Consider the following 17,146-nt stretch of genomic DNA (forward strand, 5'->3'; position numbering starts at 1 on the left):
TATTTAACCCGTTTTAAGCTTAAGACTTATAGCGGCCGTCTTAAATAAGAATTTGTAATCCGAGACTATAGCCAATTAGCTAGCCATCATCATCATTCATTAAGCATAAGTTGAGAGTTTTTTTTATTTTTTTATTTTTTTTTTGGTGACGAGGGGTTTAATCCCCGGGTCCAGGCATTCCAGCGTCACCACCTGGACCATATAAACCACCCATATTGGGGCCGCCGAGATAACCGCATGCATTGTTCATCCGTAGGTTCGAACACGAGACCTCGCAATTCTTGCCTTTGCAAGCTTTGAGATTACCCAAGCCTACCACTAGACTGCAAGCACTTGGTTACGTAGTTGAGAGTCAAGTCAAATTGTTATGACAAGATATGAGTTGATATATGGCGTAATTTGCTCTAAAGTCGGGGCTAATACGGAGTAATTTCTTCACAAGCTTTATAAGACCGTTGTATAGTTTGTACGCAGCTTCATTAACTAAAATGTCTCTGGTATGGAGTCTAATTTCTGACTTTGAGGTCAGAGTTCAATTTTTAGTGTGTTAAAATATAGCTCTGTTAAGTGTTAAATACTACCTCCGTCCCGGTCATTTGTTATCTATTTCCATTTTAGGGTGTATCAGTGAATTGTTATCAATTTCTATTTTTGGTAAGTTTTATATGTAAAAGGTAGTGTGCAAGTGGATGAAATAATAATATTATATTACTTTGTTAGACACCAACTTGCATTTCCTTGGTCTTTGTGCAAAATACAATAGATAACAAATGATCGAGACGGAGAGAGCATAATCTAACATAACTGCAAACCCTTAAAGAAGTCAGTGATCTTAGATTGGATAAAATCTGCAGGCTACACCTAAACTTTTTTGTACTAACATGGTTGAGGCCTGAGGCTCTGAGGGTGTCTAACCGTAGAATGTTAGAAAAGCCCAAGACTATAATGTGACCTCTCTAATAAAATTTAACGCGACACCAAAAATCCACTTACACTTGGGAGTTAAGAGTTGTGTATGTATTCCTATTGCATGGCATCATGAACTCATGATTCAGGATTAAGGCATTAATGTCCTTATTATATAAAAAAAAAAAAATTGACCGGTGAAAGTTATTTTAGTGGAGTTTTTTTTGGGTAAATTATCACTTGGTTTTACAATAATACTTATGTAAAACGGTTTTATATCAGAATTATTGTGCCTGTCTGGCCACCTGCTAATCTATGCTAGCTCAACCTAGAGCACGTACGTGGCGGTGGCGATGGCGATACCCACTCTGTGGTTGTACTAATAACATCCCTAGAATAGGTATTAATAATCACTAGTTACATGACTTAATAATAATAGAAGTCACTTTTAAATTACTATTCCCTCCCAGATCGGTCAGTTAATGTATTATACAACTGGTTGTATATACAACTTATTCAATGTAGTTGAGCTTTGTTATTAAGTTATCGAGCTTTACTAACAAACTTATCGAGCTATGATACAAAGTTATTGAGCTTAACATAATAATTATTAAGCTCAATAATTTCATAAAATAGCTCAATAGCTTGTAAAATAGCTCAACAACTTTGTGTAAAAGCTCAACAACTTTAAAGCGATTGTACAATGCTACTATACAACTGGTTGTAGGATAGTATTTGTACGATCGGCAAATGCTCATGATGTCTTCCATGTATCTCCGTTGAGGAGTACGAACGTATCGTATCGATCAGTTTCTCTTAATCCAAGCGAATGTTGCGGATGTTGGGAACTAATGACCAATTCATAATTTGTTGGACATAATAGACAAGACCTTAAGGAGGATTTGAGTAAACAAACTTGTACTTAAGTTATATGCGACTATGCGTCGTTGCATGAGTCATCTTATCCAAGTAACGCGGATTACATACTAACCAACATACTCTTTGGTCTGTTACATTCAACACTACTGTTCACCAACAAGGTCAATGAGGGCACGCTAGCCGTCAGGTGGTGAAGTGGTTGACATCCTCGCGAGTTCAGATCAGAGTTCAGTTTAATTCAATTCAGACAATGCAGTCCAAAAGAACATGGCCTTACTGAAAGAAAATAAAGCCCACAAATTCACTCGTCGTAGAAAATAAATTATTGTATTTACAAAAACCGAGGTGAGATCTAGATAAAATACGATTTGTATTTGTACTCACAAAATAGGAAGAAATACAATTAAAATTAAAATGAACAAATTACGGGTATCCGTCCAAGTTCTTCATTCCATAAAACTACAAGACGCGCCTTCAAAAGTTGTCTCTCGCTTCAACGTTACGTAACCACTTCCCATACGCTCATCTCAGACGAATATTCAAATAATCACGTCCAACTATCGAATCTGAATCTCAATTAAACTTCGTAAATCACAAAAAAAAAAAAAGAAAAAACACAGAAACTACAGTAGTTTCATTTTTAGGAATTAATTAAAATTGAAGAGAATTAAGAAAATGGGAAAAGAATGGAATTCAATTCCAATGGAGATCACATATGAATTATTTGGATGGATTGCTTTCTTTTCTTGGTCTATCAGTTTTTATCCTCAAATCATCTTGAATTTCCAACGCAAAAGGTTCGAAATTTAAATCCCTTCTTTCAAGTTTATTTTTAGTAATTTTACGTTTTAGCAGTGGCGGAACTAAGGGACTAACTAGTAACTAGCAGGTCATTAAACAAAAAATGAAATTATTTTTCCGTCACGCTTATTTGTTTACCTTCTGGTCTCCATTAACAATAAGCACGAATGATTAAACGATTGCCTTGTCTGTTCCCTTAGTCTTTGTGTTAAAAGTAAAGGTAAACAAATAACCGACTGACGACTGCACCTTAATTCTTAGGAATCGTCTCATTTTTTTTGTACTTTTAGACTATTATTGAAATTGCTGTATTTCTATTTTGAATATGATGGGTTTCGTTGCGATTTTTGATTTTGAGATTGATTGTGTTTGATTTTGTGGTGTGCAGTGTGGTGGGATTGAATTTTGATTTTGTGGTGATGAATTTGACAAAACATAGCACATATTTGATATATAATGCAACTTTGTACTTTAGTTCTGCTGTTCAGAAGCAGTACCGTGATAAGTACGGCCATAATGAGGTTCTACTTTCCCCTTTCTCTTAATGTTAATCCTTGTGATAAGTGGTATGTTTCGCTAGAGGTAGCGTTTGGAAACTCGGAATTCATGCATGCAGCCGAATTAACACTGTGGTTCTTTGACCCACTAGTCACTAGTTTAACATTTCCATCTAGAAAACGGATGCTGCTAGACTGCTCATCAAACCGTCTCAGTTTGCGCTTCTTTTTAAACATTAGCCCTGAAATTAAGCTGTTTTGGGGCTTCAAAGCATAAACCAAGAATTACTGTGCTCCTGAAACCATCAATATTGCCGAGTTCTTCAGGCCCGCTTTGACAATTACTGAATTTTATCGTCAGGGATAACAGTGCACTTGAAATAACTCTTTTCACCCTTCTTCAAAAGAAAGAGAGATCAATCCGGGCCACCTGTTCTTGACCTCGCGTTTAGAAGCTTCCTAAACAGTGGCGGAGCCAGCATTTATAGTTAGGGGGGCTCAGCGGTGGCAAACAAGTAATGACTTTACGGAAACTTGAAAAAATTTCGGAGTTTTTAACTAAAACTTGAGAATTTTTCCTTGGGGCCAGCGGGGGCGAGCGCCCATGCTAGCCCCCCTAAATCCGCCACTGTTCGTAAATGTGGTGAATCCAATTGAATTGTGGAAGTAAACAACGACCAAGCTAAATTTGATCATGCACTGTGTTTCTGCTGAAATAGTTTCCTTTCTTCTCTTTAATATTTCTGGTGGTAGATGATTGATCTGATACCTAGGAGGAGTCTTAAAATACCTCTTTAGCCGCTGGTCTATCCTTTGACTCGTGGGATTGAGTTGTTTTCTGGTGATGACAATTGCATATGATACCTGTTGCTGCTAATGATGTTGCCTTTTCAGTTCATGCTGTATTAATGACTCTGGTCACATTGTTCCAAATCTTTATTTATGAAGTAAGTAGCTTCGTTTTTTATATTGGTCCTCACTCCCAGTTTTGTATTAGACTATTAGGGTAGCTATCGGCGTTTTCTTCAGCTGATTTTAGTTTTAATTTACTTGGTGTATCTCTCTGAAGCGTGGAAGCCAGAAGATCTCAAGGGTTTCTTTCGGAATTGTTTTTGTTGCATGGTGTGCTGCAGCAGTTTGTATTTTTATTGCTTTACCAAGCCACTCTTGGCTTTGGCTGATCTCTGTTTTCAAGTAAGATTTTCTCGTCTTGCAAATATTTTTAGAATTTTGTTTCGCTTGAACTCTTGATGGTTAAACTCAAGACAAGTGTTAATTGTTTGCACCTGGTAGATACGAGCAAGAGTCACTTTATCATGTAGAAAGCATAGAAAAACTGTTTACGACGATCAATAGATTTTCTGCTCGGATAATTCATAATTTTGTCTGATATCAACTTTATACCCAATTGTTTGCACCTTAATTTCATTATATTTTGGCTCGAGGTTATGATGAAGTAAAGTAGAACGACTCACTAAATTAGAAATGTGCTTCTTTTTCTCGTGAAACAACAAAATTCGAAGCATTTGGAAACAGCCTCCTTGTGTTGTTGTTGACACAAGGTTTAGGCTGTGTACGTCCAATATTGAGGAAGTGTAAACTTTTTTCAGCGAGTATAGCAAAAGTATCCATAAGCAATTTTACGGAAGTATTATATGCATCAGCCTTGATCGAGGTCATGTTTTAGATGTGATTAAGGCACCCTGGGCACAGTAGCCCCATGTGATCCCATTAACCTCTGTAGGCGCCTCCTATTTTCCAATGGGTCGCCTAAAGTAATCTGAGTCTTAATTCGAGCATACAAGTTGCTCAAATTAAAATTCAAGGAAGCGGAAATGCTTTATCAAATCCCTGACATCTGCCACAGCACCGGGCAAGCTAAAGATATCTAAAAGCTTCAAAACAGAAACTGCCTGAAAAAAAATGTTCACCGAAAGTAGACAGTCCCTAAGGAATTCGCTAGTGTAAGCGTATTTGTGGCTGGACACCTAAGTAGACAGTCCCTATAAACTGCTTCCCTGCTTTTGTGCAATTGTGCTTGCTTCATTGGACTTTATACAGATAGTGCCTCAGTTTCTGTGTTGTCTTTGTGAGGAATTCTTTTCTAACATTTAACCATGTTTTTTATTTTTATTTTTTTGGTTAATCTTGCAGCACTATTCAAGTCTCGATGACTGTCGTCAAATATATTCCCCAGGTACGAATTGGCTTCATTTTATGAACCCTTTGTGTACTGATTGCTTTAGACAAACACAAAACTTCTACAACTGAACAAGATTATGCTATTTATATAAGATGTCATCTTACAGTCGCTGACTTCAGTGGCGGATCTATGGGGTACTTTTAGATACATATGTACCCATAGATAATTATAAATCAGACTAAAAGCGACTTGTCAAAGCAAAATTTACTGTCACTCCCGTTCTTTATTCTGGTGAGAACGATAGATTTCGTATGAAGGTATTAATATAACGGAAGGATGCCTTCACGGAATTAAGGTGTATTTTCATGATATAGGCATTCATGAACTTCTACCGCAAAAGCACTGAAGGGTTTAGCATAGGAAACATTTTACTGGACTTTCTCGGAGGAGTGACAAATTACGGACAAATGGCTGTGCAGTCTATTGATCAAGGTGCGTTATCCTTCTCGCCTTGGAAAAATGTTCTTGTTTTTTGGATTTGCAACAATGTGCTCATGTATCGATATTTTTTGTAGGTTCTTGGGTTAACTTCTATGGAAACATCGGAAAAACCTTATTATCTCTTGTATGAAATTTTCCAATTTCTTTCCCTCAATTTCAATTTATTAACATTCGCCTGTTGAATTTGCTTGACGGGTTTATTTTTTAAAATTTCGATGCAGGTTTCCATATTTTTTGATCTTCTATTTATGATACAACATTATGTCTTATACCGTGGCAAGAAGCCTTCTTTTCTTCCTTCAAAGCTCGACGAGACAAGTAAAGAGTCGTTATTACAAACCTCTAATCAAACACCAGGAGACCACCTTGCCTAATAGTCGTAAGCAAGTAGACTGCAACTATCCGATCTTCTTGATCTTGTATATAGCCTGCAACTCATTCCTTTGAAGTCATTTCTATACCTTTGTTCGAACTTTTTCTCACATAATTTGAAGAAACGTATAGAATGACGAGATAAAAGGGAGTACAAATTTGTGAATATCATATAGTTCGCTCTTTGGTCTACTATTACGTAGCTTACAGTTGGAATTTACAAGTTATTTTCCATTCGTTGCAACTTGTAATGTTGTTGCGTTACATTGTAATTCTCGAATGTTATCCTACCGGTGGGCGGTGGCTATATTGTTGTATACTTTTTTTTTTTTTTTTTTTTTTTGTTGACAGCTGTAAAATGAATATTGTTGTATACTTATGTTGCCAATTGCCATATATCGACTTTCGAGGTTATATTCTTGAAGTACACAGACTATCATTGGGCTTTTGTTTTGATATAATAAATCGCCGGGGAAAAAAAACATGCTTTGGATATTCATAAAGATATTACACATGCTCGAATTTTACTAGCCGAACATACTACATTTAACTTGGTGACGGGTGAGTTTAAGTAAAACTGCGGTGCGTAAGGATTGTGATGGCTAAAGACTAAGGACTTTCGCGAGATAAGCTGGATAGAGATATTTGGTTAAATCAAATTTTAGGGCAACAATATAGAAATTGAAATTAATTTGTATTCGGCTCTGGTTACACTTTTTATATGCGTCATTGCATGCGTCATTGCATCCAACTAAAATGGATTACAGAGTCACCAACATTTTATCCAAATCTATCACATAAGGTTAGATTTGACTTATTGTAGAGGGTGTGGCCGTAAATGGGCCCAGTGCGATGAAAATTATGTTATACTTTTTCTTTTTTTCCGCCCATAAATTACTAATTTCGTATCATAGCCCGTGCAAAAGACCAAAATACCCTCCCATCACCCCTTGTCCTACCCTGTACTCTCATTGTTGAACACTCCATTTCCATTCCTTACCTTCATCCTAGAACACTCGTCATCTCAACCAAACATTGAACCGCCGTGACTTGGATTTTACCACTGTTAGAGGACCGTGAAATTAACAACTGTTATCACAAATACGAACGAGAATTTGATAATAGGCTTGAAATACTAGGATTTAACCCTGGTTGCACTTGAGTCATATGCGTCATTGCATGCGTCATACCTTATCCAGGTAACACGAATTACAAAGAGCCAACACATTATTTGTATCTGTTACACAAGGTCGGGTTTCACCTTGTACGACCGTACTGGGTCCAGGGCACCACAGGCGGATTTAGGGGGCCGGGTCAGCACGTGCCACAGCACGCTGCTGGAAATTTAGTTTTGACTTTTGAGTACTCCATATTAGACTTGGTTATAGGTAGCAAACAAATGCAGTTTGTCACAGTGGTTAATCTCTTTGTGTTCATTTAAAGGGACTAGGTGTGGGTTCGACTTCCTATAAACCACTTATATTTTAGAAAAAATGTAAGAGGTAGAAAATAAGTTCTCTCAAAATACACCATTGAGCAGAAATATTTGAATCTTAATTAGTTAATTATTAAGAATTTTCAAATATGAGTCATATTGTCACTGCATGCGTCATCTTATTCGGGTAACACGGATTACAGAGTAGCTAGCATACTACCCGGATCTGAAATTCATCAAATTTAAATAAGCAATAAAGAAACCCGTTATACACTTATCAAAGGGCAGTGTTCTTGCCACTCGTAAATCTACTCTGCCAGTCAATCTAATAAGTAGAACAATAAGTCTTGCTTCAGACGGTCTGAAATAAGACAACGGATCAAATGTCACCATTTTTAATGATAATGAATATTCAATAATTTGTCTAGCAAAAGTGATTGGCAGAAGCTACTTCGTCTTGGGGATTATCATTTGCGTTATCAAGCTGGGGGTTGGTCACTGGTTCACTGCATACAAAATCCCTTTGTTACCAAAATTGGGTAAGGAATAGAAAAGGAAGAGGGCATTTTCGTCAACTCACTTCTTTTTTCACCGGAAAAGAGCCGCTTCCTTCCATCGTATCTAAACCGTATTAGTTGCGCTTCATGTCCAAATCAGCTACAACAAAGTGTACAAAAATGACATTCAAAGTTTCTCAGACATTTCAGTATATCTCAGGGTTGGAATCAAACAATTTCGAGTATGACGGCCTTCGCTTGCTCTTATGATGCTTACTCTTCGACCTCCGTTTCTTACCATCACAAAATACTACTTTCACCAATATAAAAAAGCCGAGAAAAGAGACTGCCCATAGTATAACCACCCATGTCCTGAAAGACCCGAATGACTCTGTGGTGTCATTCTCAATCATATTCCGAAATTTTCTATGAACCGTTTCCTTGTTAACAGCCATCTCATCTGGAGTTTTCTGCTGATTTGGGTCTAGGCAGTTTCTGCTCTTATGATGCAGATAAAGAGCTTCATTCAATGTTCTAACGCATTCTATGCTGAGCATATCCCGATGAAACGAGATATCATCGGTTTTAACAAGAGTTGATGGGTCAGGAGGGTCAGGGAACGTAGCCCAACATTTGTTGACCACGTCAACATCCCTCCATTTAGCCTTGTCGAAACTCCAATTTCCAACCCTGAATTCTAAACCATAGTGAAGTACTCGGTACTTTACGCCAGGTTCAGGTGCGCTTCCTGGGTACGTCATTATTGAGCCATCTATCCGATGCCGTAAATTTATCTGCATAAGAAGATGCACATAATGACTAAGATATGAGTATTATATTTACGTAATTACTCTTTCACATACATGTTTTACTCTTTCACATACTCCCTCTGTCCCGGTCATTTGTTGTCCTTTTCCATATTGGGGTATCTCAGTCAATTGTTGTCCTTTCTATTTTAAGTATAAACTTGATGAGCAATTTGATCATTTATACTTAATTTGTTCCACTTGTCATTTAGTAATTGGTCTCTTCCTCTTTCCTTGGTCTTTGTGCCAAAACCAAAGGACAACAATTAATTGACCGGGACGGAGGGAGTACATTTTTCTTTATTAATTTTCCAAATCATACCCTTCATCTCCGATCTTTTTTTTTTTATCCTAAAACATTAGTAAAACCTAATCAATTTCTCCCTTAATGACAGAGTGAATAGTCACTACAGCTGAAGCAATAACAGTTAGTCTCAACTCTCAACTCTCAACTTTCAAAATCAGAAAAACGTTTATAATTTCGATAAAAGCTACCCACAACACCCAGCATCATCAATCTATCCGTTGCCTGGTCCAGTATACACGACTTTAAACTTAGAGACTAAGGCAACCATATAAAGCTTCAGAGGAATATCGTAATGCTGATACCCTGAGACATTTATCATTTTGGTACGAAGGCAATAAAAAGACTTAAAGACCCAACTCTAGCATCATTAAAACAGTAAAAAGTTGACTGAACATAGCATTCATATACTCCATGAACCGTGACCTGAAATACTGACAAATTAAATCACACGTGATATGAGACAGAGCGTACCTCAGCTGCCCCAAAAGAGTATCCATACATCTCACTGATCCATCCTGACTGATAGATGTCTCCGGTAATATTTGTGGCATAATGTTCTTTATCAGCTCGCACCTCCTCGCTTTTAAGCAGCCAATACATAGCAAATTTTCGGAGATCATCTATGTGCATGATTATTACACCTCCAACCTTGTCACAAGCTTCAGGATTGCGGGTATGAAGTTTTGCGAGTATATTGTCACAGCCAATTAGGTAACTGCGACCCGACAAAGAGAAAATATCATACAGGTTAAACACTATTTGAGAGCTCATTGAATACGTAAGATAATACCAAAGTACAAATCGAAGACTTGTACATCTAATCCATCTATGATATGGAAGAAGCATGCATCTAGGTTGAGGATATATGTTTCTAGAATTCTAGATAAGAGAAACTGTATCAAATGAGTATAATGTGTCGTTATCGTGGCTTCTCTTCATAAAGGCGACTTTGAGATTTGTTTTAGTTAGGAGATGCAGCCACAACCAAGAGTGTGTTATGTCCGAGGACTCCCCACTTAAGATCGCTTAAGTGAGAAGGTGTACTCAAGTTCCTGGTTCGGTACAACAACAACAAGAAGTTCCTGTTACGCTAGCCTCTTGCATTTTTTTCCCTCTTTCTTTTTGGGCAAAAGCTAATTATATAATGCTCAAAAAATGATAAATACCAAAAGTGAAGGGTGATCCTATTACGTCACCTATATGGAGCTGCGACTGGTCGACCACGGGCAGCTTTGAATTCCCATGGTGTGATTGATCCCCTCATAATCATATCAGCATCCAAAATAATAATGTATTCTGCATCTATATCAGCATGATGAATCCAATGTAGTACTCCAGCTGGTTTATTGATTGCAGGGTACCTGGAGGTACATTCATATCAGAACTTGATTGCACCTATGCAGTTGATGAGTTAAATATGGACTGCTTTGGAACTTAACCCGTTAAGGAGTTTCCTCATCAAACGGAAAATTAACTTTATTCTTCAGCCAAAATATTTAAAGTACGCTAGGGCTTTGTTGGGAAAATATCATTGACCATGATATTTTATATGATCCTGGACTCCTGGCACCTCATCGTGACCGTGCTATTAATAGTACTATAAATTTCAAAGGTACCAAGAGCGCATTGACTGCAATCAGATTGTGAAGACCGACTTTGGATCAAGATTGCAACCGATATTTAATGCCATGGAATTAACTACAAAAATTATATCAAGCTGAAAATAACACAAGACTGAGGTCATCAAACATAGCATTGAGGGCAAGATGACGTAAACAACACATGACATCATTATGACTTCCACAGAAGAAAAGACAATATAGAAAGTGAAAATAGATTACCGGTCACCCGTCAATGGATGGATACTCATAGAAGGAACATAATGAGTGGGCGCCAAATCATGGCCCTCGTATATTTTCAACTCTTCATCAGTACAGCTAAGGAGCCTAGTTATGTTTCCAGGCTGGCCACTCAGACGAAAACTGTGCATAAGACCTATTGTCTGCCAGTCAAAATATGGGGTACATTCAGCAGAAAAAACCGTGTGGATTTTTGGAAAAGGTTTCTCCGAATCAGAAACAGTCTCCATCTCCCTACCATTCCTATCTAACCATCTGATTTTACCAGGACTTTTTGGCCGGGTCAGTTCGGCAAATGTCCTGCTCTTCAGGAAACTCAAATATCTATTCCATTTTATCTTAGGGCATCCTCCAGCTGAGTGGTGAATCAGTAATCCCTCGTTAAGCATATTAATACATTCGATGCTCAGCATTAGGCCCCGCCTTTTGCTTGGATCACTCTCCATTGCTTTCACCTGTATTGATGGGCAATGACAAAAATCTTTATAACCCATTAACCAAAAAAATCATTCGGGATAGGCTAACATGAATCATAGTTTGAAATTATAAAATTGTGGAAAACATGATAAATAATACATCTAATATTCTAAGAAAGTCATACAAAATGAGAAAGAAATCCTTTTAACAAAATTGATAAATAGAGTAAAGTAGAAAATACTGAGTTTGATAAAAATAATCTTCATGATCACAGACAGCTACGAGAGAAACTAGTTGAGTTACTTTTTGAGAGGAGTTCAGTACCTCTCTAGGATATGGAGGTTCCGGAAAGAGTCGTCCGCAGTCATAAACAATTCCATTTTCATGGTGATCAAGTTTGGAGAAAGACCAGTTTCCGACATTGAATGGCAACCCATAATGCATGAGAATTGGCTCAACGCCATCTCTTGGAATATAGCCAGGGTAGATCATTAAGTCATCAGTAATTTTATGACGAAGTCCAACCTAAGAAAAGCAAATAAGATCATTAGGTAAATCCCAATCATCTAAGTAAAGGTCAAGCTATAAAGCCTATAAGTTTTGCTTACTTCTGCCGCAGCAAATGAGTATCCATACATTTCACTAATCCATCCTGTTCCATAAATATCACCAGTTATATTAGTGGCCCAATGTGCCCTATCTTCTCGCACTTCTTCACTTTTTGACAACCAAAAAGGGGCCATTGCTCTGAGATCATCTATATGGAAAACCAGTAAGCCTCCCACTTTGTCACATAACCCTGGATTCTTCGTATGCAAATCAGCAAGGATATTGTCACATCCAATTAAATACCTGGAGACACATTTTAGATAGCAAAAGATATACATAAGCTGCTGCAAAATAGCCGTTGGAGTTGAGCGTATTCTTAGGTTTTAACTGGGAGCTTTCATGCCTCATAAAGTTTAATAACTCTTAATGCAATGGCCAAGAAATAATTATAATCACATATTTTTAGCAATAATTATTCCGGTTGAACCAGGGACTTTGAGTTATACTCAATCTCTCCCCATTACCTAAGTAAGATTAAAGGAAGACACAGTGCTGTATCTACTATTCTACTACAACAAGAACTAAATCACTCAAACGCTTTCTTAAGCATGTTTCCGCAGTGGAAAAGTGTAAACTATCTGCAGAGTCAGGAAGAGGGAGCATATGACAATAGATAAAAGGATGATCATTTCAAATAGTTTATGTTGCTTCTGGAGGAAGGACATTTGATTCCGAAGACTCATTCTTGTACATCTTGTCATCTTATATACTCTCCTCAAATTTTCAGCTACTGACATCATCTTCCAGGTTTAATTATTCCAATATCCAAAGATATAATAAACACATCTTACAAGATTTCAACCATCAATTCCTCCCATAACAAGCAACTTCAAGAATGAATGAAACGATTACGAATAGAAGAAGCTTATAGACAAGAAAGATTGATCATTCATACCCATAATATTGAGCAACAGGTCTGCCTTTCTCTGCACCTAATTCCCAAGGGAGAATTGGACCTCGAATGACCATATCAGCATCTAAAATTACAACCCAATCAACATTCTTGGCATCCTCGCTATGCTTGAGCCAGTGTAACACCCCGACTGGCTTGTTAATAGCCGGATACCTGTTGTCAGTTGTAACATATAGAAAATTACGCCTTGGCAGGATTGTAACATTTGCAAATAATTTGTAGAACAGAAGTGATAGAACATCCAGCATCATCAAGCACATCTCGAAACAACAGTAAGCACATTCTGTTTAGTATCATACACAACCTCAAATCCCTTTATTAGTTCTCCACTTTCGACCATGACTTACACACTCATAACTAACATTTCAAAACACCACAATGGCCTACTGTGCCTCCAGTAAATGTGAACTAAACTAATTTATATAGTAGTTCACATCTTCATTTCGCTCAAACCACGAAATATAGTACTCTTAATTAACAACTTCCAAACAAATCACAAATCTCCTACTACTTCACAGGAATGTTAAACTCTAAGGTACCTAAGAAAATCATTTAATTGAGAACCAAGAAGTTATCACTTGATATCTCATTACAATCCGTAATTTTTCCTTCACATGCACCATTCCATGGCATTCAATTGCGTACTACTCCCTCTGTCCCAATCATCTGTTTTAATTTTTTAACCTTCGTGAAGGATAATTTAATCAAAGGTAAACAAGTAATTGAGACGGAGGGTTTAACACGTAAAATTAAAGAATTTAATCTTAAATGACTACTAGCACATCGAGGTATAAGTTACACATTGAGAACAAATTAATACACAAAACATCACCTACAAAAATGTAAACTTTACAAAACCATAAAGAAGCAATCATTAAAATTAATTAGCTTCCAAATGATCAAACTTTTATTAACACAGACACAATGTAAACCATAATACCGAACATGTCTTAGCCTAGTGATTAAGACGGAGCTATCCTGGACAATACGTCCCAAATGTACTGCCCTTGTGGCTCATTTGACACGAAAAAAACAACGTAAACAATAATTAACACAATAATTAAACAATCAACCTAAACAAGATTACCAGTCACCAGTTCTGGGATGCCTACTCATAGAAGGCACATCCATGGTAGGAGCCAAGTCAAACCCTTTATACCCTTTTTTCTCTTCATCAGTACAGCTCAGTAACCGGGTTATCGGACCCGGGTGACCCGATTTCCTATAACTATGCATGAGCCCAACAGTCTGCCAATCAAAGTAGTTATTACATTCTGTTGAAAACAGTGTGTGGATCCTCCTTGTACCCACCTCAGTCAATCCTGAACCCGAACCCGACTCAATTATTAAAAAAACTACTAAAATCAGCCAAATTACCCTTGAAATGACTACCATTTTGTGCATTATACATGGAAATGTGAATTGGGTTTCATGGGTTTTTAGTTTAATGAAACATGCAGGTGGGTTGATGGTAGTTTTTGGAAGAGAAGTTGGTGGGAGTATTAATCAAGCTGACAAGGTTCAACAGTACTTTTCTCGAATAAAACGGATATGTCCGTCTTAAATAAGAACGTGTGTAGTAATGATTAATGAAGTTTGTTCAATGAATATAGATTTCTGAAGCTGAAAATTAGATTTTGTTACTGTAATTGGAAAAAGGAAAGAATGATGGATTGATGTGGGGTTTTTGTTTAGATCGGTCTATGTTAATTTGTTTGTATGTTGACTTTTTGCAAAAGGAAGATTGGGTAAAATAGAGTGAGTGATCATGTGTTGATGTTCTCAATCTAGTGGCAACGTCTTCAAGACTTTTGCTCATTCTTTCAAGTTTCTGGAAAATGTAGTCGGGGTTAAAGAGAAGTCCGATACAAGTTCGAATAAAATCGGGTGTAGTGGAGTGCGGGAGTGTAATGGAGTGCGGGAGTCACTTCAAAAGCGTTGCAAATGGTAGACGAATCGAGAGGTCCTGGTTCAACTCCTCTACACGGAGTCTTTGCGGTTACATTCGTCATCCTAAGGGATGTCTTACCTGACACACGTGGTTTGCAGGGTATTGCATGTGCCCGGGGATTAAACCCCTCGTCATCAAAAAAAAAAAATCGGGTAGTATTTGGGATTTGAGCTTGAGTTTAAGCTCTATGCGTGGGACATGGAAGATTTATTGAGAGATTTTTTCTATTATTGCTGATATTAGAATTGAACTCTCCCCGTTTAAAGAAGTTAAATATACTCATTGTTTTCGTGAGACTAATAAAGTAGTTAGGATATTTGTGTCCTATTTTTTGGGGGTTACGAAACGTCGTCGACGTTTTGTAACAAATCGTCGACGTTTTTTAAAAAAAAGACACTCACTACCCTTCCTCTCTCCCTTTCCTCTATTCTCTCCCAAATCCTCCCAAACAACAAACTCTAAAAAAAATAAAAAAATTCAACTTTGTTAATCGGATTCAATGTCAAAGAACGAACCATCTAATTCAACGGCTAACGACGAATTATCGGATTAACTACTTATTTTTTTCGTTTAAATCGAATTAGTATGAATGAAATTATAATCGAATTACCTTATCAATGTGGACTGGTATGAATCGAATTAGTATGAATCGAATTACCTTATGAATGTGGACTTTCAAATTGCGTAGAATGAATCGAATTTGTTCGAATTTCCATTTTTTTTGTCGTATGCTGGGGTTAGATGAAGAATCTGGCCGTCTATCTTGGTATGGGACGTTGAATATGGCCGTCTAAAATGGGCTGGACGTAGAATTACGACGCCTGCAATGGCCCAGACGTCGAATAGGGTCGTCTGCAATGGATCAGGACGTGGAAAGTCTTCGTCCATTGTGGACTGAGACGTTGGGATTCAACGTCCATGACCATCACTGATCATGATTTTAATACGTCCCTCCACCCACCATTCTTGCTAACCCCGACATCAACAACAAATCCATCAACGTCAATAACAACAACAACAACAACAACAAATCTAATTGCAAATGGGGGTTGCGAAAAAAGTCAGCTGCGAGAATTGAGAATGAAGAGAAACAATTCTAATTGCGATTTTCGAATTGAAACAAACATGCAAATCTAATTGAGGATTGAAACGAGAATGAAGAACAAGGAACAAAATTGAGACGATAATTCATACAAATCAAGAGAAACCCGGATAAAAAACTGATCGGTGGTGCTACGGTGCTGCTGCAGTGGTGCTGCGTGGTCGGGGTACTGCTACGGTGCTGAAGCGTGGTGGGGTGGTAGCGTTGTGTGGTGGTGTTGGTGGTGATGCAGGTTTGGTGGTGCTGTGTAGTCGGGTGTGCGGGTTGGAGTTTGAGAGAAAGAGAGGTTAGAGGTAGAGAGTGAGGAAGGGCAAGGTCGTCTTTTTTTTAAAAACGTCGACGACGTTTTGCAACTAAGTATTTTTTCAAGGTGGGCTGACAGCCAATGACTCTCAACTCTCCTTCCTCATCCGAAAGGATGAGATAAGTTGGTCATATTCTAGAAGATCAACCTAATTTCATTTACTTATCATTCTTCTATAAAACGATCTCTTAGATTCTGAGTAGTGTTTATGTGAGACCTCTAACATGAGAGGTTAGTTACCAATTTATATTTATTTTTCATTTATTTTTTTGTTAGTTTTTAGATAGTTAATTACATGCCTTACACATTTTTAAAGTGAGACAGTCTGAAAGGCTTACTCGATAATGTTAATGTAATGTATATGTCTTTTTCCATTATCGGTTAATAATGTTTTCAAAGCAATACATATCCTGGAGTTTTGGAAAGTCTCTCGCTATGTTGAGTAGACCTGACAAAACTAACTCGACTCGAATGACTCGACATATACCCAACCGGACACGTGAACCAAGGACTAAGCTTGACTTGTGACCCAAACTGAGTTAACTAATATGGACCTAACCCGAATGTTTTAATATTATACACCGTCCATTATCTACAAAGAGCTTGATATAATAACAGATCCGAAAATATGACAAACCATTATGACAAATCCAAAATAACCCGGCAAAACTGTCCCTACTTGAACCTGACCCGAACGAGGCCAACATAAAAATTGGTGGCGACTCTACAAATGCAAACGCTTGTTTCCCAAGCGACCCCCGTGGACCCCCGTTGTCCACACTAATATGGACCCAACCCGAATGCTTAATATCGCACACCGTCCATTGGCAAAGAGCTTAATATAATA

The 17,146-nt window shown here is 37.6% G+C and overlaps 2 protein-coding genes across 4 annotated transcripts; one reads left to right on the forward strand and one right to left on the reverse strand.

The window, feature by feature from the left end:
- The first annotated feature begins 2,378 nt into the window (after positions 1-2,378).
- LOC141622456 (cystinosin homolog) lies at positions 2,379-6,225 on the forward strand. The gene is made up of 8 exons (XM_074438494.1): positions 2,379-2,582; positions 2,975-3,099; positions 3,933-4,030; positions 4,153-4,277; positions 5,238-5,280; positions 5,601-5,718; positions 5,802-5,851; positions 5,949-6,225. The coding sequence occupies exons 1-8, from the start codon at positions 2,461-2,463 to the stop codon at positions 6,099-6,101; spliced, it is 834 nt and encodes a 277-aa protein (XP_074294595.1). The 5' UTR covers positions 2,379-2,460; the 3' UTR covers positions 6,102-6,225.
- Positions 6,226-7,674: 1,449 nt separating this feature from the next.
- LOC141622458 (peptidyl serine alpha-galactosyltransferase-like) lies at positions 7,675-14,759 on the reverse strand. Of its 3 annotated transcripts, XR_012532972.1 has the most exons (9): positions 14,030-14,759; positions 12,925-13,095; positions 12,029-12,272; positions 11,745-11,945; positions 10,986-11,458; positions 10,341-10,505; positions 9,616-9,859; positions 8,115-8,825; positions 7,675-8,040 (listed from the first exon to the last, which is right to left on the reverse strand). XR_012532972.1 is itself a non-coding variant. In XM_074438495.1 (8 exons), the coding sequence occupies exons 1-8, from the start codon at positions 14,344-14,346 to the stop codon at positions 8,238-8,240; spliced, it is 2,403 nt and encodes an 800-aa protein (XP_074294596.1). In that variant the 5' UTR covers positions 14,347-14,737; the 3' UTR covers positions 7,675-8,237. The 3 variants fall into 3 exon arrangements, 2 of the variants coding, with proteins under 2 accessions (XP_074294596.1, XP_074294597.1); XM_074438495.1 differs by having other exon boundaries at positions 7,675-8,825; positions 14,030-14,737; XM_074438496.1 differs by having other exon boundaries at positions 7,675-8,825; positions 14,016-14,688.
- Between the last annotated feature and the right edge of the window lie 2,387 nt (positions 14,760-17,146).

The sequence above is a fragment of the Silene latifolia genome, chromosome X, assembly GCF_048544455.1.
Source record: "Silene latifolia isolate original U9 population chromosome X, ASM4854445v1, whole genome shotgun sequence".
Taxonomy (NCBI): domain Eukaryota; kingdom Viridiplantae; phylum Streptophyta; class Magnoliopsida; order Caryophyllales; family Caryophyllaceae; genus Silene; species Silene latifolia.